The sequence below is a fragment of the Oryzias latipes genome, chromosome 12, assembly GCF_053564925.1.
Source record: "Oryzias latipes strain Hd-rR chromosome 12, Olatipes_Hd-rR_3.1".
Taxonomy (NCBI): domain Eukaryota; kingdom Metazoa; phylum Chordata; class Actinopteri; order Beloniformes; family Adrianichthyidae; genus Oryzias; species Oryzias latipes.
The window spans coordinates 20,635,477-20,660,976 of NC_136248.1; the positions used below are offsets into that span (position 1 = coordinate 20,635,477).

The 25,500-nt window shown below is 38.0% G+C and overlaps 1 protein-coding gene across 1 annotated transcript; it reads right to left on the minus strand.

Annotated features, from left to right (window-relative positions):
• Window positions 1–339: 339 nt before the first annotated feature.
• On the minus strand, window positions 340–24,912 carry ass1 (argininosuccinate synthase 1). The gene is made up of 15 exons (XM_004074754.5): window positions 24,778–24,912; window positions 23,621–23,752; window positions 21,042–21,110; window positions 20,448–20,636; window positions 18,667–18,723; window positions 18,515–18,589; window positions 17,914–17,984; window positions 17,779–17,809; window positions 12,826–12,916; window positions 9,138–9,222; window positions 7,231–7,295; window positions 5,147–5,278; window positions 3,718–3,874; window positions 797–862; window positions 340–691 (listed from the first exon to the last, which is right to left on the minus strand). The coding sequence occupies exons 2-15, from the start codon at window positions 23,720–23,722 to the stop codon at window positions 643–645; spliced, it is 1,239 nt and encodes a 412-aa protein (XP_004074802.1). The 5' UTR covers window positions 23,723–23,752; window positions 24,778–24,912; the 3' UTR covers window positions 340–642.
• Between the last annotated feature and the right edge of the window lie 588 nt (window positions 24,913–25,500).

Genomic DNA, 25,500 nt, shown 5'->3' on the forward strand with positions numbered 1-25,500 from the left:
CTTAATGTCGGGACCCCGTGCTGAGCTGTGAAATACACCTATCTGGCAGATTGTTATCTTTCCCCCCCCCCTTCCATTTGACTTGCACCATTTCAGCTCAGAAACAGCCTCATCGCTTCCAGTCGAGTGAATGCAAACGAGCCGCCATGATCGCTCAGACCGGCGCGCAGCTCCATCTGCATAAGGTGAATATGCTGCAGAGGTTAGCCAGGACAGCCCCAGGAGTTAACCAGGCAGGCATTAATGATGGAAATGGCGCCTAAAGACTTAAAGTTATAAGCATGGTATGCTTTAGAGCAGAGTTTGTGTGCAAATTAGTTCAAAATACAACAGAGAAAAGACTTTTTACTCCTTTTATTTAACATGATTTCAACATTTACTAATTAATTAATTATTTTTAAAGCACATTCAGAAGATAAACACATCTAACAGGCCTGCAAAAACACTATAGTTAGAATACAAACTATTTACCATTTCTGTATTCAGTGCTACAAACTTGTTTACTCGTTTTGTTTACAACCTAACACAGCTTACAATAAGGCAGCAGGTAGACACTAGAGGCACAATGTTGACCTTTTAGTAGTTAAGACACGATGGGAAGAAAAAGGGAAGTGAAAATGATGATTCACTGGTCTCCCACAGTTACTGCTTTTTGCCAGAAAAGCCCTGCAAACGGTGATGCTCCCTTAACCTGTGGTGCAAAAAAAAGAAAGAAAGAGAAGCAGTGTGAGTTATTTAAAAAAAAAAAAAAGATCTGCCCAGCTGTTAGAAAATTTTCGGAATATTTTGTGCAAACCTGACGGCGTTGATCCTGATGAACCCAGAAGCGTCGCACGGGTCGTAGTCTCCCTGCACATCCATGCTGGAGAGAGGAAAAGTCAAGATAGAGGTTTCAGAGACAAGAAAAAAACAAAAGATTGGCATGCTAAACATAAAAGCATTAAACAACTAATTGAAATGTTGGACAACACTTCTGATTGCAGCATATAAAAGTTAGTGTTTTCATCCGCTGCAAGGACTGGATCGCTGACCATTTCTCTTCAAATGATGCTTGGATTGATTTTTCTCTAAGCGCTCGACTTTTACTTCTGCTCGTCCTGAATAATGGAGAATCAATCCGAACGGATGAAAACACCCTCATTTACAGAGACACAAAAGCCAGCATAACTCCTTTAAAAAACAATCCCATCATATCAGGTGTAAAATAAGAGCTGAAACGATTTTGTAATCTGATGTCATCCTGCAGTTTACCCACTTCTTCTAAGAAAGTAGTAAATCTCTAACTTGTGTCCGCTTGGCGTTGAGGCCGCTCTTTGTGTGGATACCTCTGCTTTGTGTGTGCGAGCGCCTCACAATGAGCGCAGAGTAATTACAGCAGTTTCTACCTGCAGCGTTTAATACACTCCCTTACGGAGTCCTCTTCTCCCCGTTGACACCCCCCAACTCCTGGTGTACAGCTTGTGCTCAATATTCAGAAGCACTTAGCAAAAAGGAAATTGCCAACAAATGATAGGATAAACATTATAGAAAAAGAAAGACCGACAACTAAATCATCAACTCTCAATACAAGGCTCCCTACCCGGCACCTGAGCACCATTATGAGTGAGTGGCTTGCAAAGAATATGGCATTTTGTGTGTGCGCGTGTTTGTGTATTCCTTGAAGAAACCCTGCCGAATAATTGAAAGCGGAGCCAGCCGAGTGTGTGCAGGGTGACATTTATGTCTCTGATGGGTGCGCTGACGGGCTGTATTACCACTGTGTTAATGACGCCGATTACTGTTGCCTGTGGAGAGCCAACAGGATGTCAGCGGGGGTTTCATGCCTAATCTGGTCTGTGTGTGAGTGTGTCATTGTGGCAGATTTTTGTGTAGCTGCAAAGAATTAAAAATGTGAGATACTGCCCGCCTCCAGGTGTATCAAAACCTGGGCCTTTTATTAAGTAATATTTTTACCTATTTTTTTGTCTAAGAAAGATATTTTATACAGATAGTTTATCCTTATAGTGGATTTCTTGCAGGAAATGGAGAGTTTTGTTTGATAAACTCAGATAAAATTGAGAACATTTTAGTTTGAGACGAATCAATTATTCAATCTAGATATCATCAGTTCATGTACATGAGATTTAAATTAAAATGTCTTCAATGTTCTTTAAATGTATACATTTAGGTTAAGAGCTACAGATGCTAACAAACTCCAGAGGATTTGCTAAATCCAAAACATAAATGTTAACGTGATGTTTTTCTAAAACCGTTGCATGTTTCTTTTGTTCGCCAGGGAAACATCTGATAAAATGAAAGCATTTTCTACCTTTTGCTTTAGTAGATATAAAAATAAAAATAGTCAAAGCTTGTTGAGAGAGCCTGAGAACACCAGAGTAGTTTTTGTCCCAGAATTAAAAACAATTATGCTTCATTTCAAGCACAAAAGTTGTACTTTTGTAAATCTTTAGCTGATTTTTTAGAACTGAAAAAATCGAGGTTGTTGCAGATGTTTTGTTTAATAAAACAGAAAGGCTTACAGGCACATATGGTATTACAAAATAATATTTTTTACCTGAGTTTCAAGGTTATGTTAAATTGGTACTCTAATTTTCTTTGCTCAATTGTTCGATTTTTCCTACACAGTGACACTGACTCTTGATAGAAGCATTTCTAGTGTGACTGAGTTTAAAAAAAAGAAAAAAAATTCTTTCTGATATTCTCATACATATACAACAAAAACGATGATTATGTCAAAGTGTGCTAGCTCGTCATAAACTGTACATGTGCGCCCATCAAAAAGTGTATCTAAAACAGAGATGCTTAAAAACTAAGCCCCTCACCATTGATTAGAGCACTTGAGGGTGTAGATGTTTTTGTATGTGTATGTGTGTCTGTGGGGTGTTTGTAATGAGTGTCTTTATAAGAAACTGGCCCCATCTGTCATTGGCTCCACCTAGACAGATGTGCTGACCAAGCTTAGGCATGTGTCCAAGAGTTGAAATGGGAAAACAAACAACGGATTGACCCCATTTTTCCTTCTATTGTACACACAATCATTTTTACTAAACCTGAAGAAATGTATCTGAGTACAGTGCTTCTGTCTCTTTCTCTTGAACTGTATTGACTTTTTGCTTTCTTGTCCACGTTCCAACTGGCCGATGAATGCCCGACTGTGTGAGCTGTGCTTTTTTTCTTTTTCTTGCCTCGCTCTTTCTGACCTGCCTAACTACCATGACACCCTGGTTCTTTTCTCTTAAAAGCTCATTGAAATCACCTCTCTCCTCCAGCAGAAAACACCATTAGCTCCCTGACTCTAGGGTACAAGTGGAGTGTGTGACTTAAGTGGAGATGGAGAGCCATATGGAGGGTTTTTTTTTCCACTTTGGTCAGTGCTGAGCCTGCCCAGAGGGCTTCAGAGGTCAGCCTCCTGAACCAGCCCACTGTTACTGCAGCGAGAAGGGCAGGGGGCTCTGGAGGTGGTGAGGTTGGGGTCAGGGGGGGACCCTACAAGGACACTTCTCTGATGTCTTTATGAGACTGGGTCACTTTAGTATGCTGATGTGGGGAGGTCATCAGAGAACTTGGACAAGCGGACTGGTCAACAAGTGAAATAGCTGCACTCTGCCTAGAGCAGCAAAGCAACATCTGTCAAGCTAGAACAAGCACACACTTTGACTCATGGACACACAGCTGCTTTCCAAACACACACACACATTTCCTCAAAAGTTCACCCACCTGACCAGCTCCTCATTGTACAGGGACTTGGGAGACTCCCGTCCCAGGATGTAGACCTGACCCTTGAAGACAGACAACTGCACTTTGCCCTCCACGTTTTCCTGGGATTTGGCTATGCAATGCCGCACAAAATCACACTCAGGACTGTACCAAAAACCTGCAACAGAAAGATTTAAAACAAACAAAAAATAGACTTGAGATAAAATTCCCTATGAATCCTTTGATAAAATCCACCTGTGAGTAACAACTGTAATTCTGCTTTAACTAATGTATAGAAGACAGTCACGCTGTTTTTCAAATACATCAAAATTTTATTTTTACTCATTTATTACCCATTAAGGGTTAATGTTGCTCAAGTGCTTAAGAGATGAAGTCTCCCTCTGAGTTATTTGGAGCAAATTTCTACTACTTATATATGTGCAAATCTCTTTTAAGACAGGCAGGCATGGCCCCCGCACTCAGGCTGCTAAGGGGACCCGTCCCTCCTTTTATCTAAGTCTTGATTGACAACAAAATCATGACATTTTGGCTCGGATTTCTTTCTTCTTTATCGTCTGACAGAAACTCGTTTCATGAGGCGTTTGTGCACTCATTTCTGACCTGAACAGTCAAGTCTGTGGGACAGATGGGCGAGGGATGTCTCTATTTGTTCAGAGGCCAGGCACACCCTACTCAGCGGGGGTCCTCCACCCATCAGAGGCCGACCTCCACCTCATCGTCTGCCCATGTTCAAAGACACGAGCCCCTCCTGCTATCATTGCTGCCGATTTGGCACAATGCGTCGTACAATTACAGCCTCACTTTTGAAAATAAACTTGATTTTCAAGTCAAAAATGTTTCTATAAGACAGACATAACTATTTTAGGTTTAAAAAGTTAATTCACGTCAAAATTTTCATTAATAGACGTTATTTTTCTTTTCTTTGGACTCAGATTTAATTTGCTGCACATTGTTTAACTGCCCAAAGAGTCACAATATATTGTGGTTTTGGTGCAGAAAACACATGCAAGACAGCTGGATTGTTAACTTAAATCCCTATCTTCCATGTACAGTCTGCACTTCTTAATGATTTAAACCCACTGTGGGTTTAATCTCTAAAGGTAACGCCATCGTATAGCTGTGTGTGTGTGTGTGTGTGGTGGTGGCGGTGGTGGTGGGGTTCTTCTTGTGTCTGCAGGGTATAAATGAAGCAGCCTAGCAGTCAGTCTGTAATAGCACTGATCCTATTATGTGAATGAAGGTGCAGACGACTGTGGATTGGGCATAAGGGAGGATTAAGACACCTGAGCCACAGAAAGCTCTCACATGTGCAAACACACACAGGAATGAATGCACACATGTGTTCCATGTGAGCTGTGCTTTAACAGCTAGATAAAAAACCCAGCAACAACTAAAATTGTAATGAAAACGATGCATTTCTGCTACTTACCATTGTAGACAAGTTCAGAGAATTTGATACCGAGTCCCTGTTTTATGCGGCGCACCTCTTTGTCCATGGTGAACGTCTCAATGTCGAGATGGGCCTTCAGCAGGATTGTGCCTCCAGGAGTTTCATATATCCCTGAAAAAACAAATAGACACTGTCAAATTTACAAATCAAAATAGCTCAATAGGTAAATAGATGCATGTCTCCTATATCAACTTGAACTGTAATACATTTGCGATCTACATATTTTTAAGTCTATCCTTAAAAGAATTATTTTAAAGTGCCTTAATTTGCAACAACTTGTCTTACCGCAATTAATACAGAGATTTTGTAAATGTAGAAAGGTTAGCTGCATAAAAGTACTCTATTAGGCAAGAGTAATAGGTCTTTCTTGGGTAACTGATAAGGTAAGAGGCAGCTGGCAGCCTGGAATGTGGATCATAGCTCTGTGAAACCCTTGTGTATCCCTTTGAGAAATTGTGGAAAAAAAGACATATTGGCATTAATCTAGTGACGTTAACAATGTCACTAGATTAAAAAAAAAAAGTAAGAGGAAGGTGGATTTCTTAAGATTCAATTTAAACTAAAGCTGACCCAAATAGCTTTGTGAGCTTCAATTTGCAACGCCTTAAATACAAATGTTGGATTTGAAAAATCTGTCTGTGCTGAAACACAACTAAAGGATGCCGTTACTTGTCCAAAACTTGAAAAAAAGATTGACGCCTGAGCTGCAACTACTTGTGTTCTTTCTGGTGTTCCTGAGCTGCAGAGGGCACGTACGGACATTTCCTGTTGTCTCTATCAGATTAATGAGTTAAAACTACCTGACAAACGCAGTTTGGCTTAAGAGGTCCAAAAGGGAACTAGCTTAACAGAGAGAAGCAAGCAATGCAAGGCTATCTGGTTAAGCTTCAAACTGTGGCAGTTTGGTTGGGCTTAAAGGGGTTAAACCCTCCAGACTGATGGTTTTAGGGGTTTTAACCTTTTTTTTGTTACAGTTAGTCACTGAAGGTATGCAAACCATGTCAACGCCTGCAGGGCTTCAGGTCTGGGATGAGGTCTTCTGAAACTAATCTTTTGGACCAAAACCAAGCAGCTCACATGAATAGATTTTTAAAATATAGAAATCCCCCCGCCTCAGTAACTGAATGTAAGTATGAGTATTTTCATATTTCAAATAGAAAAGTGAATGCATCAGAAAAGTCTTTTGAGAAACTATTTTAGACCGAATGTTTCAAAAGTTTTACAGCAGTTTGACAAGAAGCCTCAAAAGTGTGTTTCTATTGAGTCCATCAGCAAGTCAGAGGTTTGACAGTGCAATGACAGCTGGGAAATGTTAGTCTGGCACACAAGATGTCAAATGTTATGTTGTGCACTGACAACATTCTTGACAAACCATTTCAATCACCCTCCCTCCGCCTCTCTGACCCAACACAAATAAATATGACCCGGCACAAATAAGTATGTCACATTCCCAGTCGATCCCTCCCATCATCTATTGTGCTGACACGGCTGCCGCTCCGGAGAAGACCAGCAAGTACCCTCGATGGTAGTTATTCAACCACTTGGGCACCTTGTGCTTTCCTCCCCCTCCCATCGCCTTCAGAGCAGGAAACAGCTTTGATCTTTTGTTCAACTGAGGGGACAGAAAAATAGGCTTCCCATTTTCCAATTTCTACCTGCCAAGCTGCGCTGCAGCCACAGTCTGCCGGCCAGTCAATTTGCCAATCACGGAACATAGTGTCTTGAGGGAAAAGGAGTTTGTGTTCAAGCACGTGTATGTGTCATGTCAGGCTGTGCACACTGCACATCCGCTTTTTTATTTACTGCTCAGCTTGTCAAAAGAGAATGTATAGCAGAGATGGACAGGCAAACCTTTGATTGCAGTTTATCTAGGTTCATGACAGTAGAAGAGGGGAAAAAAAAGAGAGAGTGAGCTCTGATGTGAAACAGATATTTCATTTCAAAGTGCTTGACTGGTCTGAATGTTAGAAAAAATCATGTTTTGAAAGGATGTCAAGTTAAATAACTGAAAGAGACAAAGACACCTCTCAGAGCAAAGTGACAGAGACTAAAAACATTGTTACCTCGTGACTTCATGCCGATGAACCGGTTTTCCACTATGTCGATGCGGCCCACCCCATGCTTTCCTCTAGAAGAGGAAGAAATGACAACTACTTTTTTTCTGAAAGTTTGCATTTTATTCTTGGATTTGGAAATGGTTTATTTCAAGAAATTACAGCAAAAAATAAACTAAACAAACAACAGAAATGGCATTTTATTCTCTTTTTATCTTTGCGCAGCACTGTGGCTTAAAATACTGAAAATATATAGTTAGACCTATTGCCTTGTGGTTAACACTATGCAAAACAAAATTAGTTTCAGGCTGAGTTCAATTTCCCTCACTACTCTCTAACATATGAGAGACAATATGGAGCGGGACTATCTAGTCCTCTGGATTTTAACATAATTCGGATACATGGCCAAGGCTTTTTTTCTTTATTAATTTGATTTCACCCATTTAAGAATTTAAAATCTAATAAATATTAACTCTATATATTAACTATCATAATTTTGTTTTTGAACGAGTTTATTGCAGCTTTTTATTCACAGCATTGTTTGGATCACCTGTAGATATCATAAGAAGATTTATATTAACATTTTATGAAGACTATTTATGAATCCACAGTGTTCAGGTGATAAAAACGTTGATGATTAATAAAAAATAAATGTAAATACTTTTTTTTCTGTGACAAATCGTTCAAACACAATGCACTTTGGTCTTTATTTCCTAATCTAATGAGGACTGATCCACACTAGTTTTTTGCAGGGACTTCTGGGAAATTTCCAGGGCATTCGATTTGGAATTGTAGATTCAGGCAGCTCTTCAAAATGGTAAACACCCAATATATTGCACTGAGTAGTGAGTAATGAGTGAATTTGGACACAACCTCAGTCTTTTTAGTTTGGTGTCACAAAAACTTCATTAATAGGAAAAAAATGATATGGATAACAATAGATTGACCTTAAAAGGGCACAAAAATATTGTAATCTCTTATCATGACAGCTCTGTCTATAGGTGGCTGTGGGATATAGTACTGTCTCATATCACACAATTTAGAGGTAAAACATACAGTTTCTGGATTCGGGCATTTTATCTTACATCACAAAAAGTGAAAATGCACATCTGAAACTTGAGGAAAAGAAAAAAGAAAACGTTTTAACTGTGTTTTGTCAGCAAGAGTGAATTTCACCTGAAGGGAATTTCCCTTAAAACTTAACGCATGATCTAATGAACTATTTTTCCCTAAGATAAAAATTGTTTGTTTTTATTATTATAGGAGCACACTTTAACTTAACACTTTGGCAATTTAAAATCTATAATTTTTTTTTTTTAATTTCAAAAGTTTGTGTCTGTGATGAAAAGCTGAGGTGAGGAATTCCTCAATGGAGAAACACTGAAGGTTTATAATTTAAATACTGTAAAGAAATTAGTGGAACCACATGTCATTGTGTGTCACACAGGGGCAGTCAGTCACATTTTTTGGTATAAACAAAGTTATTCCACAAATTTCTTCTCTTGGGCCCCTATTAATTTCCATATTTAATAATGATTTGCCAAATTACTGCTCAAAATGTGATATTCAACTCTACGCAGATGATGCTATAATCTATTGTTTTAAAAACATCTTGGATATCTATAATTCATTGCAACAAGATTTTGACTCCATACAAAAATGGCTATCATCAAATAAATTCATTCTGAATAAAAAAAAATCCTCCTATTTGAAGGATCAAATCTAAATGAGTATTTTTCTTATTCCTTTTCCACTTCAAAGAACAGAGATTTTCTAATATCTTGGTATCTTGTTTGTTAAATACCTAGCCTGTACTATAATTTGTATTTACTTTTTCTGTTTCTCTGTATTTGTTTCCATTCTTAACTCCTCCCATTGCTTTTCAAATGTTTAGATAAATAAATAATGACACTTACCCTATTTCATTGAGGTAGGAGAAAATTTCCAGTGGTGCATTTTTGGATATGCCATTGGTCTCGTTGGTCACTTTGATAGGCACTCCTATAAAAAACCCAAAAAACAAAAACATTTCAGTACTACTCTTAAAATCAACCATTTGAAAGACTTCTACTGAACATGTTCTTTTAACCCTTGTGCTGTCCTAAGCACTTTAACATTGGGAGTTGGGTCATCTAGACCCACTAGACAGTGCTCTGAACCTTTTTTCTTCAATGATTTGTGATCTTCACTGGTGTCCATGGATTACATGAAATCTTTCCACCTTTATCCACCTTTGTCATGGTAGGAATAACACGTCAATGTAAGGGTGGGGTCATCTAAGATAGCACAAGGGTTAATTGACTTTACAGGCATTTCAGCTGATAAAAGCATAAACATGTTAATGGAAAAACTGTATATTTATCACCCAACAGACACTTTTTTTTGACATAAAATATAAAAGAATATAAGTGTATGTTTTTATAAGTGGTTTTTTTTTACATTTCGAATACTCATGACAGATTTAAAAAGGTCAAATTATTATATCAAAAAAAAATTAATTTCTGTAAAAAATAGTTTATGAAGTCTCCTTGAAAAATTCTTCGTTAATTCCAGACAGTAATAAGGTAAACATTTTGTAAACGCAGTAGTGAAAAATCCAAAAAATTCTCATTTTAGAGCTGTTACATTGTGGGTAGACCTTTACCTAATTCAATTACATTCATGTTTCTTGTCTTGTCTTCATTACTTCGATTTATTTTTTCAGTGTCCTCATGTCCATGTGCAGAAGTCAGAACCACCTGCAGATCCATCATTCCCCAGGCTATTATGTGTCTAACACTTTGAGAACATCTCATGAAGACACCTTCACTTCCTCTCCACAGCCACTTAAACCAAGTGCACATCAATTACTGTCAAAAAAAAGGTTCTCGTTCATGATTTTCTATAAGCAACTTCAGTGGATGAAGGGAGCAACGGAAGGAAAAAGAGACATGATGGAGGATTGATGTGTTTACAAAAGCAAAATAAAGGAAATGTACATCCATGTTGTGGGCCTCTTCACACATGCACACAGATGTCAGTGAAGACATCTGAAGAGAAGAGCTCCTGATTGACTTGCAGCAAGATGATTGGTCATCTTTAAATGGAGAATCTTGTTCAGAGAAAAGACAGAGCCCTATGTGTTTTTCTAAAGCACTTCACCTACTCCAGATGTCTAATAGTTTGATTAAAAGTTCCAATAGTTTAACCGAGGCCAAACACGGAGGTGTAGCTTTCGGTGGCTATGCTCTTTTTTTCTCGTTCTGCCCATCTTGCAGGTTCCATCACTCACTGGGCGCTCTTTCTCTCCTCATGATCCTTTTTCTTCAGTTTTTCTGCTCCCTAACAGTGCAAACAATGGCTGCACAGACACAGTTGTAGGAAAAATTACTGCTTTACATTTTTCCACTCCGTCTCTTTTCCCTCCTCTCTTTTTTAGCATGACAGGAGGGAGGGATGATGCTTTTTCCCTCAAAAAAGGGGAGAGCACCGGGGAATGGAGCGTTTGACGGGGGTAAAAGGTTCCTGTTGTTAAAATATTCTTTTTTAATCAATGAGAAAACTTTGGTGAGAAAGGCAGGGATGAAAAGGTGGGAGGGAGAATGAAATGAAACATTCTTGTGCTGATCTTGTGCTCAGAGGGAGGAGTAGGCTTGGGCCTTTGTGTGGACAACTAAAACAGCTTTTGTCATCGGGCACTCAATAAAAGGGGCAGAGAATATGTGTGAAAATGGACCCCAGGCCTGCAAAAAAAAAAAAAAAAAAAAAAAGAAAACCCGAAAAACCAGTCTAGTGCATCAGTGTTTTACAAAAGCACATCTCATCTCAAGCTGGAGTGAAACCAACTTCTTTCACAGTTAACATTTTCTTTGGGCAGCTGGTAAAAAGATGTGGACACCCTTTTGCTTCTACGGCCACACAAAGTAGGAAACTTCAATTTACACTCATTTATATTACCTTTTCAGCTTTACGGATCTTGTAAATATATGTAACACCTTAAACTACAGTTCCAGCTACTATAGACCCCGAAAAGTGGATCCGATAAGGCTCTACCTCACAGCTGATTGGTATTTTTGCACATCAGCCTCCCCTGCTGACCAAAGATGAAGGGACATCTATGAGGTTTGCCTCAGGCCTGGATCTGTTTTGCCATTTTCTTTTTCTTTTTTGCACAAACAAGTGACACTTTCCACTGTTCAGCCATGGCCCTTGCAGCAACATCATCTAATGAGCGCTTCTCTGAGCCTTGGGGGCTGGTGTATTCGCTGGAGTTAATACTTCCGGACTGAGAGTGAGCCCTTGGGCCAAACATCTCAGCTTTGGGCCAAATAACTGTCAGGGGTTAAGGATAAGTCTGGGTGGTCAGAAGAGAAGATAAAAAGTGCAGAAGAGGGTCAGCTTTAGAAGATGTAGAGCTCAAGATATAACTGTAATTTTTAAGAGAATTTTCACCAATAAACCGTGTTGGTTTATAAATTCATTGTAACACAATTATATTGCTGAAGACAGTATTAGGACAACACATAAAAAAATCAGTGGAAACAAGAATTTCATTTTTTAAATATTTTGAAAAAGATATATATTTTTTTAGAAAATATTTTTGCTCCCTAGTCTAGCAAATCATTTAATGCATTAAAAAAAGACTCAATAAATTAAAGAAGAATCTACAATATTTCCACTTTGCTTCAGTTCAAACTCAGGAACTGATTTAGGGAAAAAGTGACACGATGCCAATTGACAAAAATGTTCAAAACATTTCCTAAATTTCTACACCCAATACACAAAGATTTCAGTAGATTTTCAAGTGGCATGATTTTGACTTTTTTCCCAAATACATGACACAACTTAAAATAAAAATGAAACTTTATAAATAAAAAGGACATTTTGAAATGATTTTCTACAATGATTAAATCAGTTTGACAAAAAAGCACAATAGCACAACCTAAAAGAATCCAAACCCATAGTGGAAAAAAATGTGCACAGGCATCTAATTGCTGGAAGCTACTGGAGGAATAATCATTTTGGCTTTTTTTCTGCAGCTAGAGGACCTGGAATTGAGATGTTGAGCATGAACTACTAATCAAAGTTTATACGGGTAAACCATGCGGCAATTTGACATTATTCACAAATGGATAAATTGGTTTGCAACCACCCAGATCTAGATCAGTGTCTCTAAATGTCAGCATTTCAGCACCGTGGGCCTCGCCTGTGGGACAGCCTGCCTGAGGACATGAGGGTTTCATCCACTGTGGAGATTTTTAAGAACTCAAAGCCCATTTTTTAGCTTCGCTTTCAAGACGTTTTTACATTTCCTCGTGTTTACGTAATTTGATTTAAAGGACTGTTTGTTTTTGTGGAACGTGTTTGCTGGGTTCTTTTTTTAAATTATGATTATTAATTTTAGTACTATTACTAGAAGGTAAGGTCCTATATAAATAAAGTTAAATTTGAACTGAAATTGGTTTGGAATACTAACGCTGAGCTGCACAGGTGAATTGCCTCAAAATTGTGTAGTTCAGAATGCTGGGAAAGGTTGGCATGGCTCATGTTTCTATTACATGCATTTTTTTTATTTGAAAGTGATACATATGTAGAATTTAACTGACAAGCTAAAGAGTAACTAACCATTTCTAAACTCCATCTCCAGGACATCCGGGTCATTGGGGGAATCCGCTGGGTTTTTGGTCATCAAGTACAGGTCAGGTGGAGCTTGACTCTGGGGGGGAAAGAAAAAGCAATCTCATTTTCCCCCTCAAATTATTTCACAAGTCTTACTGTTAAATAACTGGACCTTATTGATAGAACAATAGTTTGGCTGCCTTTTAAAGAAATATCAGAAAAAGTCAACACATGGCAAGTGATAAGGATGAACCTGTACAAAAGATATCTTGACAGCATCAAGAGACGAGTGAGCTTTTTGCAGTTTGACTTCCCACTCTCCAGGAGACACTTCACTACAGGAAAAGTCCACGGTAAAATAACTCACATACCCATCAGACGAGCCAAAAAAACATCCGACACAAAGACAGAGTTGCTGTCATGCGAAGGCTTCTTTTTTTTCTTTTTTTAAAGCCATCCTTGTCTCCAATATTTTTCCAAGGCTTACTTTCTGAGTGACATTCCAATTTTGATCCATTTTCAACAAAGACATTTCTTACATGGCCATCAAGCAACCAAACCTAAAACCAAAGCCCACTTAAGTTGTTGTAGTTGACAGATATTTGTCACTCTCACAGTCCCTGGGTGCAGGAAGTGATTTCAATTTCAGTAAGTCATGGTTGGGACCTAGGGGAGCGTGAGTCCATCCACCAATTTGTGCTTGCAACAATTACACAGCATTAGGACAAGACGATGGCCAATGTCTCCTGAGCTGAATCAAATTGCAGGGGGGAGCATGCAAAATAACTACTGGGTGCATTTAAATGGAAAGCTTTACCAGAGTCTAAATCATCATACAATAACTAAACGGGCATCTGCTCGCCGCCTGTCACTGAGGGGGAAACGAGCAGCGCAATCACTTTCCTTCCTTTTAACTAAACACTAAAATTGACTGGGAAGGCGACTGTCTCCTTCTTTATTTTCTGCCTCAGTGCTCTGAAAGATCCCAAATGAGAGCCAGTGAAAGACAAGTATGATGACAACTCTGAAAAGCTTTCAGATGCTTATTCTACTAGAGCAGAAACAAGGAAGCCAACATTTTGATTTGGCTTTATTTGAGCCTTAGGATAAAACACGAAAAGACATACTTGAGTTTTTGTATTAACGTATTTTTAAGACTTTTTTTTTTACAGTTCATTATTACTGTTAGCGGTGATTTACAGGAAAAAAAACAATAACAAAAATTACCGAGAACATTTTTTTTATTTAAAACATTAACGTCACTATATGTGACAGTTTTAAAAGATATTCTTGTTGTAAATTACTGACTTTTCTCACTATCTTTATCATTCTTATAAAAAGATGTTGCAAAAAAGTTACTTTGAAGTGGTGAAAAAAGGTGAAAGTATATGTAGAATTTGGTTAATAAAAAAACAGATAAACTGATCAATTTTTAAAAAATGTATGTTTTTTTTAACTCTAAATACAAACATACCACAATCTAACAACAAGTCACAAGCTACTGGGTTAAAAAAAAGGGAATATGGGTTGCTTTCAGTAAGCAGAAGATCATCCATCCATCCAGGAGATCAATGCATTTCAATTTAAACCCCCTGCAGATGGACCCGTCCCAAAGCCGTGGCCCCGAAAAAGAGGAAAAAGGTAAAGATGGAGGAGGCGGGGGGCCGAGGGTATTGGTAGGAAATGGGGCGTGAAGCGCACCATCATGTAGCACAGAGCAGCTCCTTTGGCAGTCTTTGCTTTGGCGATATTGTTGTGCAAAACGCTCTCCCGTCCAGGAAAAAAAAAAAGAAGGCTGACGCATGAACCTAAAGCAAGTAAAATTCCACTTCTTTCCTCTTATTAGTTGCCTCATTGGTTTTCAATCAAAGCCAAAAGGCCTAAAAAGAGATAGAGGTAGCAGGAGGTAAGACGAGGGAGGAAAAAGGAAGAGAAATATTGGTTTGAAGTGATGCTTAATTCACTACATTTCAGGTCTATCTGTCTTATTTAAATGCAAACAGGGAAAATGGACATAAAGATAAAACAATATACATGCTTTGTGTAAAACAGATATCATGTTTGACTAAAAAAAAAAAGTTTGGTTCTTATTTTGACCTTTTAGCAGAGACAACAGACAAATGAGGGGATGCTAAGAGAGGGACACCACTTGCTAAGTACTGCAGGTCAAGCTTATCAGGCCTGAGGGTAGCGAGGGCACAGGACCGGCCCTGACCTCTTTGCTTCAAAGCACACATTCACATCCACATGTTCGCCTATGAGTCCACTTCCTACCCCTACAGGCAGCTCTCCGACCATCCATCTTTCCAGCTAGCCATGCGACCAGCGGCACACAAGTTTTCATTTCCTCCCCAGTGAGCTGAGGTTCAGCGTTTCGCTCATTTACCTCTGGTCAACACGAGCAGTGGCCCATCACCTCCCTGATCAAAGAATTAAGTGGGCCTGGGGACATGTCATGACAGAGGCTGTAATTACTGCTAAGATGATGTGTTAATGAGTTGAGACAGGTGTCGAGCTGCCTCTGGACGCTCACTAGATGCTCGTGTGTGGAGAAATAAAGAATGCAATTACATGACAAAGTCTGACCAGTGTGCAAAGCAGCGGTGCTTGGTTTCATTTCAGCTGCTACCTACTAATCTTATTAATAGTTAAAACTTAAAATACTGAATTTAGTGTTTCACATGTTACAGATTATATTCCAAAACAAGAGAGTGCTTCTTAAATAAAGGAAAAAAATAAAAAAAAATTCTTGCAACTTTGCTTTGCTTTGATTGAGTGAATAACAACCTTTTTAAGATTAAAGTTAACATTAGCAAATGCTGATGAGTAAGTAAAAATCTGTAGGTCAAAAGGAAACAATGTGGGTTATCAGGAAGGATCCAGCGTTAATCACACAGTAATCTGAACTCTCTTATCTATGGGGAAACACGTGAGCGACCATTTAGACATTTCCTAATCTGACTGCGTAGAGCAAAGAGGGAGCATTGTGTCAAAGGTGGGCGGAGCCGGGCTCCAGTTCGGTCTGGGCTCAGCCTTTAGGGCTGAAACTAAAGGAGAGGCGGACGCTGAAACATGGAGGGAGCCGCTCAGGACAAAGTGGCCTCTTTCTGATGGTCGTGAGATGCATCAGAATTTCCCATGGTTGTCTGACAGCTTGTAATAAAATTGGTTTTGTTTAAATGATAGTAGGATTTTTTGTCAATTACATCAACTTCAATTATTATTAGTCCGGCTAATGAAATAAAACATTGATTGCAAAAAATGGAAACAAATATCGGTTTTGCTCATTTTCAATCTAAAAAATATACTTTTAACAAACGTTTTTATCTATAATCACTAGGTACACATGCAAAGGTAGCTAGTTCTAAAACTTTATGAAGAAAAGTTCAACTTTTTGTGGTAAAATCCACATTAGTTACATTGTTATGGCTAAAAACAAAGCATGGAATCAGCATTGCTACCTATGAAAATGTCTAAAATGAACACCCCAGTGACTGGCATTTGCCGTTTACCAATCTCTGAGGAAGCTAAAACTTTTAAAAAGGTTTAGAAGTTACGCGTTCTGTGAAATAAAATGTTAAAACACTGTTTTATCATTCAGACAAAGGAAAGGAATTACAGGAATTATACTAAAAACAATAAAAACCCTTAAAAACAACTCTTCTAAATTGTGTCGCCTTTAAAAAAACTTAAAGTAAGCAAATAAAGTCCACAGGAAATGTCAAATAGCCAAAATCAATATTGGAGATTATAATCTGTTTTAAACATTATTTAGATCAAATTTATTCATATTTGCATTAAACCGCCCCTTAATAAAACGGATTTGGTAATTTAAGAAAGAAAAAAGTTAAAAGTCAAAATTTGAGAAAAATGTTGGTTGATCTTCTTCTTTTTGTTGTAATAAACCCTCTTAGAAGATGAAACATTTCAGACCTCCTAAAATATTTTTGAATGATTAAACTCCTTTTATGAAGATTCAAATATTATTTTGTGGCTGTCCTGATGTACTCAAATCCTTTTAGTCTTTCAGGGCTTGGGACCATAAATATTTTATTGTATTTAATACCAATATTTGATGCAATACTGGAGTAACTGGTCTAACACAAAATCCCTGAATAAAATCAGTTATGCAATCCTATGATACATAGCTATGCTTTTGAGCTGGGTTGTTTCATTCTTTTCAAAACATTTCTTCACAGGACGGCCACTAAAGAGGCGGTGAAGGGTGGGAAAGGGACAGAATGCCCCAGAGGTCTGTGAGTTACAGTGGTCTTGCCCCTGCACCTCCTCTCCAACAGAGCGGGAGCCTTCTTCTCCCTATGACACCCTGTGCATGGGGACTCATCTGTCTGGCAAACTGTCTTTGTACTTTACTGTTATTGGTGACATTTTGGTGTCACGGTGTCATGGTGAAGTGGCTCCCCTCCCACGTCGCAGCCTGCGGCAGCACAACCAGTGGAACAATGAAGTCCCGAGGAGTTGGGGCTGGAACTCAGGAGGCCCCAGCTGGGCGCAACGCTCTAACCCTTCCCCCTCCGAGGCTCCCATGAAATTGGGAATTAGCAGAAGCGTTGCTGACGACAAGTCAGTGTCTGTGTGTCCCAGGTTCTTCCCAGGGCCCGGCGAGGACCCGGGGTGAGGAGAAAGAGAGACACAGACACATTGACGAAGGGATGGGAGCTTTGGGGGTCATTTGGGGCAACCTGTATGTACTGCACTGATCTATGACCCCAGCGAGGATCAAACCCATGTCTTCACTGTGGTATCATTAAAAGAACAAGTTTGTCCCGGGTGAATTTGTCAGAGAGAGAATAAAGGTTTCACTTCAGTGTCACTCCAAATGTTCAATGTACTCAACTAAGCAAAAACAAAGTGGTCTGAAAATGGTTTCTCTCTGACAAGGAGGACCAAAAAAATGAAATTTCATTAAAAAGATGAGATTTTAAAACAGAAACTTACCTTGGGATTTTCCAGAATACCAGATTCATAACTGTAAAATAAAAGGGACCAAAGATTTTTTTTTAATGAACTGCAGCTGTTTTGTTGCTTACTTAAAATAAAAGCTGTCGACACATTCACATGCGTTCCTCTCACCTTATGTGCATGAGATTAGCATCCATGCTCCAGGGTGCCTTTGGAGTAACAGGAACTGGAATGCCAAATTTCTATAATTCCACAAAGCAGCAGTTACAAAAAAAAAAAAGTATTTTTTTTAAGAGCAAAGAAAGCTTTTATTTAAAGTAACTGGCTTGTGTCCTTCTTTTAACAATGATGTGTTAATTAACTCTGCTACCTATGAGACATTCAGTTTAAAATAAATGTAATTTTACCAATTCTGTGTTATGTAGATGTATTTTTACATGTGTTTATGATTTTTACAGTGTTGAATTAAAATATCATTACTGCCCTCTAGTGGAGGAGCCTGTAAATAGAGGTTTTGGGGTTATGAGTCAGTTTTGGAAAAGAAATACACATTTCCACCTATACTGTGATCTCACATACACCATAACCATTGCATTAAGCTCACATAGATTTTCCTGAAACAAGTTTTCTACTACATTCGGTCCAACTACATGTTTGTTACTACTTATTCGTATTTGTTTATGGCTAAATCTGTATTTTAACATTTTTAGCCATTTTATAATCTATTTCAACAGACATACACTGTCTGATTACTAAAACAGTGTGCAAATACCTGCGCATATTCCATTAGGTCTTTTCTCCCTCTGAAGCGGTTGTAAAACTCAGGGATTCTCCACGGTGCAATGATCTAAGGAAACATGGCTGCAGTATTTTTTTAAACACTTTTTTAAAAATTCATTCCTTCAGACAGTGAAACAAACTAACCTTGACCTCAGGGTACAGGGCATAGCATGTGAGTTCAAAGCGTATCTGGTCATTTCCCTGAAAAATACAAAAAAGGACTTATCTCCATGTATCCCATCTGTATTAATCTTAACTTTAATAAAACAGGAAAAAAAAACAAACAGCTATTAAATTTACAAATTCAGTCTGATTATGAGTCTTTGTCAGATAACTCAATTTAATTAGTTCCCTTTGTCACTTTGGTGCATCCCAGTTTTAGTTCTAGTGCAGAGTTAGAGATATGACTAAAAGATTCCAAGTTTGTTGGGTCTAATATCAAGTTGATTTTAAATAACGAGTGGTGTTTGCCTCCACCTACAGGACAAAACATGTATTGCATTAGAAGTTAACCCTCTAAGGCAGTGTTTTTCAACCAGTGTGCCGCGGCACACTAGTGTGACGTGGGAGATGGTCAAGGTAGCACAAGGGTTCAGCCTTGTGCTACCTTAGATGACCCCACCCTTGCATTGACGTGTTCTCCCTAGCATGACATAGGTGGATAAAGGTGGAAAGATTTCATGTAATCCATGGACACCAGTGAGGTTCACAAATCATTGAAGAAAAAAGGTTCAACGCACTGTCTAGTGGGTCTAGATGACCCAAATCTCAATGTTAAAGTGCCTAGGATATCACAAGGGTTACAACAATTTTACAGAGAGATATGGTCTTTGCAGTCAGTGACTGCTGCGGGCCATACATATATCTTTTCTCCCATCACCATCTTCTGTTGTTTTATTTCTGTCACGTACATAGATTATACAGGGAAGAAACTGTATTTACTATATTGTGTAACAACAAAACCACACATGATGCTAAAAGTGAGCTCTCCTTTTGTAATAATAACTTAACATTTAAAAATAAATTCTCATTACAGGGTAAATAATACAATCAATGTCTGAAAAATACTTTTTATTATATAAATAAAGCAAAAAATGACCATAATGTGAAAAAACTTGATGAATGAGCAATATGGTTTATATTTTCTAGTTCTCAGTAAAAACATTTTCATTTTCATGTGTAAATGGAAGGGCTGGGCATGTTAACTTATTAATAATGCATAAACGTGTGACTGAATAAATGCCAAAATAGTATTTCAATACACTTTTGTTCCTCCAACAGAGGCATTTATGACTGATTACAGGGTTTTTCTGCTGTTCTCTGATTTGAGAAAAACATATGTCGGTTCAAAGTATTGAATAAACAAAAATTACCCCATTATAAAATGTTGACTTTTTGTTGCTCAAACAATAATGGTTAAATTCCAACTGCGGTTTGGATAGTACAGCAAACAATCTTTTTTTTTTAAAGCAAACTACTTTCCCAATTAAAATTTTGCAATCAAAAAAAGTTTGGATACATTATTATGCAATTTTGGAATGAGCAATATGAAAGAAGCAAGATTGATCACAGACGATCATGCGATGAATCCCGATTAAACATTTTAATAATTGCAATAAAATATAAACAGCGTAATTTCTCAAAAGTATAAAGCTTCAAACTCCTGGTTGCATTTTGGTTAAAAAGAGTTAATGTACAACCCTGCCTACAAGTGGTCCACATTTTCTGACCTTTTTAACTTCCTGATGTTTAGAAAAGGCTGTTTGGGATGACACCACAGTAAATCAGTCACTGAACAAGTAAGCTTGATGAAGTTATACTTCCCACTAAATTTTAAGCTTTACCATCTGCTGGTCAACAATACAGCAACGTGAAATCTTGGGATTGCAAGGAGATTGGAGGTTGTTGTTGCATGCATGACTAACCTTTCCAGTGGCGCCATGGGAGACAAACTGGGCACCCTCTTTCCGTGCAATCTCAACCTGACGACGGGCAATGCAAGGCCTTGCTATGGCAGTGCCCATCAGGTACCGGTCCTCATAGACTGCATTGGCCTGAACTGAAGGCCAGATGAAGTCCTCCACAAACTCTTTGCGCAGGTCTTCAATGAAAATCTACAGAGCAGATGTGTGTTACTTCCATTTACAAAGAGGGCAAGTTGGGCGGAAATTGGAAGATAGTGTTCCCTTCAAACAAGCAAAAGCTAAAAAATGTATACAAGATTAGAACACAAATTGATTTTTCATAATTCTGCTGTGTAATCTGACTATAAAATGTAAAACCTCACTCATAGTTATTTAAATAAGTAATCTAGTTGCTATTAGACTTCTTAATTAGTCTATTAATGAGACATTCATTATTGAATGACTTATGTATATAAAAAAGTACTTTAATCATAGATTAGGACCAAACATGAAGAGGATCTGGTTATTAGTGAATTAACAATAGCATTGTAGATGAACTATAAGTGGGATTTTATCCTGAAGGCTCAATCAAACCCTCCATTTCCTGTCACTCACCTTCTTTGCACCAAGACTTTCTGCCTTTTTTCTTGCAGCTTCAAAATCTTCATCTTGTCCAATGTTGGCCTGAAACAAACACAAATAATTACACATTATTTGCACAAAACCATTTACAGGCAGATTCACAATACAACAATAGAATTATGGCTAAATCTTAAAAAAGGAAATGAAAAAAGGAAAAGACAAAAATACAGAAATGTCATCCTTTTAAAGTAAAGTTTAAGAGAAGGGCAAAGTTTTATGTTGCGGAAGCAGCTTGATTTTTCTAATTCTAAACCAAGAGTTTACCTTCCAGTGCTCTGTTTATTGCAGATCTGTTAGGTTTGTGTACTGCAAAGAGGTCAGACATGAACTTATACCATTTGAATAAGTAGGATATAAACGTATACTATCCCTAATTAGCAATATAGTGTAATAATAATCAATAGCTAGTTTAAGGTCTGCAGAAGAAGAAAGGTCGGTTCTTCTGGCTTATGGCTAAAACTCTGACCACCACAAGGTGGGAAGTAACAATTTCAATTCATTCATTTACATTTATATAATTAACTTCTTGTAAAAGTTGTTTTAAAAAAATAGTTTTACTGAACCAAAATATATTATTGACTTGAAGTGAAAGTCAAACCTGTCTCTCTCTTTTTGTTACAACCATTTATTCTAAGGATGCTCATGTTGTATCTGGAATATTAGGGATCAACTGGATGAAAGGACAATTGATATTGACAGGGGTAAATATGTCTGCAAACAAGTCTTTTCAGTAATAAACAACATTTTTACATTATGTACCACTATTTTACTCTAAACATTAGTAAATGTCTTGTTGTCAAGATGATTCATGAGGATTTTTTACAAATTGCACATTAAGTATTAGATTTTTTTTGGCACAATTCTTTAAACCATAAATCAGATATGCCGAAATCAAATAATTAGTTGAGTAGTTATATTAACCACTATTTTAACTTTTATTTAAACCACTTATATTCATATTCTTTCTCAAGGGTATTTTAACTTTTTTGTAAGTGTACCCTTACTCAAGTGTATTTTTTCGGTACTGCCACAATGACAAATGTGTTATATAAAATTTGCTCGAGATGGAGGCATAAATGATATTTCTCTACTTTTGGTTGAAACATCTAAGTCACACCAAGTGAACCTGGTTAAAGTATATATATATTTAAATGTAACCCTTTATTTGAGCAGTTAAACAAAAGTCAAAAAAAAACTATGGCTCTTAAACACTAACCTGTCTTTTTTTTTTACTCCTTACAGGTCAAAAGCCAAGCTGCAACTTTCCTTACCTCCAAAACTTCCCTCTCATTGTTCAACTGCAGGAAATTGAATTGCATCCAGAAATGCATTAGTTCTAAGTAGTGCCAGAGATGATGCAATCAATCACTCTAGAGCTCAGCGAATGTATCTGTTTATGTTTGTAGTCAAAATCCAATTAAACAAAATTGCAATAAATAATTCTTTAAACGTCCACACTTAATGGATGAGCACAAAGACACGTGACCAAGCAAGCGTTATTTCTGAGAATCCACCAGCTTGTTATTCAGACCAGGTGTCCCGAGGAAATGAAATATGCTTAAGGGCACAGAGACGCTGCCAGATCTCCTGCGAGCTTGAAGGAAACACATTCCTGTGAAATGTTAACAGGTGCAGTCAACCAGCAGCACATATACTTAGAACAAGGTGTGTTTTATCTGAAATAAAGATTGACAGTTTTTCCAAATTCATATTTTTGTTTGTTAAAAATTCAGACATACATTAACTTCTTTTTAGTACTGACGTTTATCAGGGATCTATCATATAAACTGGAAGGAGATAATGAATTTAAAACACGTTTTTATGATTATTTATTACTATTTTATGATTCTCATATTTAATTTATTGGGTATATTTGGAGCAATGGATGGACTTGCAAGTTCCCTCAGGATTAATAAAGTACTTTCTTTCTTTCTTTCTCTCCATCCATCCATCCATCCATCCATCCATCCATCCATACTGGAGCCATCCAACTGTATAGTTTTGCCACCTCAGACGATGAGCACAAAGACAGACTTGGATCCATTTGTCTGCAAGTGAATGTATCAGAATGGAGTGGAATAGAGCGCTTACAAGGGGTCCACCCAGTGTAATTTCACGTCACAAATATAATATTTTTTTAAATTAATAATAGTTTGAATAGAAATTCAATTTAAGCTTAATTTTCTTTATATATGTCCATATATGTCCTCCATGCTCAGAAAAATGCCACAAGAACATGATAAAAATACTAAAAACACACCGACCCCCAACACTAAAATAACACTTCGTGAAGATGAAGCATAAAATCTGCTGCCTCTGCATTTCCAATGTGCCCTCCGGGTCAAAACGTAAATCTAGCCAGATTTAGGCTCCTATTATGAAGCCAAATCCAGGGATGAGGGTTGACCCGCGTGCACACAGCTGGACAAAGCGCGCCTGAGCTGTTGATGCTGCAATCAGCCAGGCAGAACTCTTCAACAATGCTTGGCGTGCGGAGAGGCAGCTGCGGGCCGACCATCACCGGGCCACCTGCTGTTGTCACAAAACTTTACCAAGTATGTGATGACGTCATAGCCTTGCTCCTTGAGCCACACGAGAATGCAGGAGGTGTCCAGCCCGCCGCTGTACGCCAGAACCACGGTGCCTTTAGACATGATGATGATGGGTGTCAGCGTCAAAAACAGCTGTCAAACCAGAGGAAAAAAATCAGTTAGGTCACTTTGAACTGCTTTTAAAGTCCCACTCTGATCAGCTTTTGATCCATTTTCAAAAGCGTCCCCAGTGGTCTTATAATCATGATTATGCGGTTATTAGACTATTTAAAAAAACTTGTGCTGTTTTCTAGGACATAGTTTCTGCAGGGCGGCAGGAGTTCATTAGAAATTTAAACCTGAGTTGTGGGTGGGGCAGGATTTGGTGCAGAATAAGTCATCATCCCTTTGTTGACACTCTCTATCTTACAGCCCCTCACACCCCCAACATGATATTAGTGGTGCACCAAAAATGGCGAGAAATATCAGAGCTATCGATGTGCCAGCTTAGACGAGGAAAACGCAGACGTACATGGATCTAGTCGTTTGCAAGCGGCTGCGAAGGAATAGAGCAGGGAGCTTGTGGCCAATGACTGTGGCCCCTATTACAGCTACAAGCTTTTTCCAACTGCATTTCGTTGCATCTGCTCCTGATTCACAGCGATTTGGATAAAGAAATCCTCTGACACATTTTTGATGAGGTCTTTTTTTCAAGGGACACCTGAGACCTTTACATATATGTCAGAAAAAATGTCACAAGAACATAGATAACAGTTTTAAAAGAAAATTTGCTATAATATTCATTTATCATAAAATTTACTCTGTGAAAAATGAGGATAGTTTTACTCGTCTTCTTAAGGCATTTTTTAACAAAACGTTTTTTGTATTTTGACTTTTTTTTTTAACCTATGAGTCACTATGTCCCGTTTTCCCAGTGTGATGGAACAGCGCGCAGTAACCAGTGTGGGCTGATAACCCGGTTTTTACCGGTTCGAATTCAAACCGAGGCGTTTGTTTGCCAGCAGATGATCATGATGATGATGCACACGGGGCTTTGCGACACCAACGGCGCTCTGATTGAGACGACTGGCTGCCATCGAGACGACACCGACCGACGCAGAGATTTAGAAACAAACATTTCCTGAAAAATAGTGATGTGAGGGTGGAGTGTTACTCACAGGCTGCAGGGACGTCTGATCAGATGCGGGATGAGCGCTGGTCTGCACGCTGGAGAGACGAAGTGCGACACCGACTTCAGTCCACCCGGAATACTAACTGTTGCACGTCGCTGTCTACGTCACTCAACCAGGGAGCCTCCTCCAAAAGCACCAGACAAAAAGAATCTGACATAAAAAGGCAATAATAATTTTACGGAGCAATCTCTTCAGTAATATGAAAAAATTGCATTAATAATAACGTTTTTATTCAACAAATAGGTGCATAGAAAAAATGTCCACATATGTATCATAACTTTGCAATGACTCGTGAATCTGTACCTCACATTTCCTATTTTCTTTTGAGCTCTGAAACCATTTGGGACTATTTATAAATACCAAATTGAAAATGAATAGCGTCATAAACCTCAAACATATAAACACCTATTTTAATTGTATAAAACATTTGAAAATACTGTATATTTATTATTTCTTTAAATCAAATTTTATTTACATAATTTCAAAGTAAGAAAAAATACCTAACTTTTTTGGATATATTACATTACTGAATTTTATTACTTTTATAAAAATTCATACATCCAATGTGTACCATACAGTGGAACTTTGTACTTCCCTGCTTCTTAAATAATATTTCTTCTTTATTTCTTTTACTATTGTCTGTTTACATTTGTTAACTTCTTATTCATCCATCCATCCATCAATTTCTGAACCTGCTATTATCCCTTT

What these genes read in the sequence shown, in the direction of transcription:
- ass1 (XM_004074754.5), bottom strand. Translation starts at nt 23,722, where the DNA reads ATGTCTAAAGGCACCGTGGTTCTGGCGTACAGCGGCGGGCTGGACACC. An exon ending in GTATTCTGGAAAATCCCAAG is followed by an intron (nt 12,917 to 17,778) that starts GTAAGTTTCTGT and finishes TTTCCCCCCCAG; the next exon opens with AGTCAAGCTCCACCTGACCT. An exon ending in GGAGATGGAGTTTAGAAATG is followed by an intron (nt 9,223 to 12,825) that starts GTTAGTTACTCT and finishes GGTTTTTTATAG; the next exon opens with GAGTGCCTATCAAAGTGACC.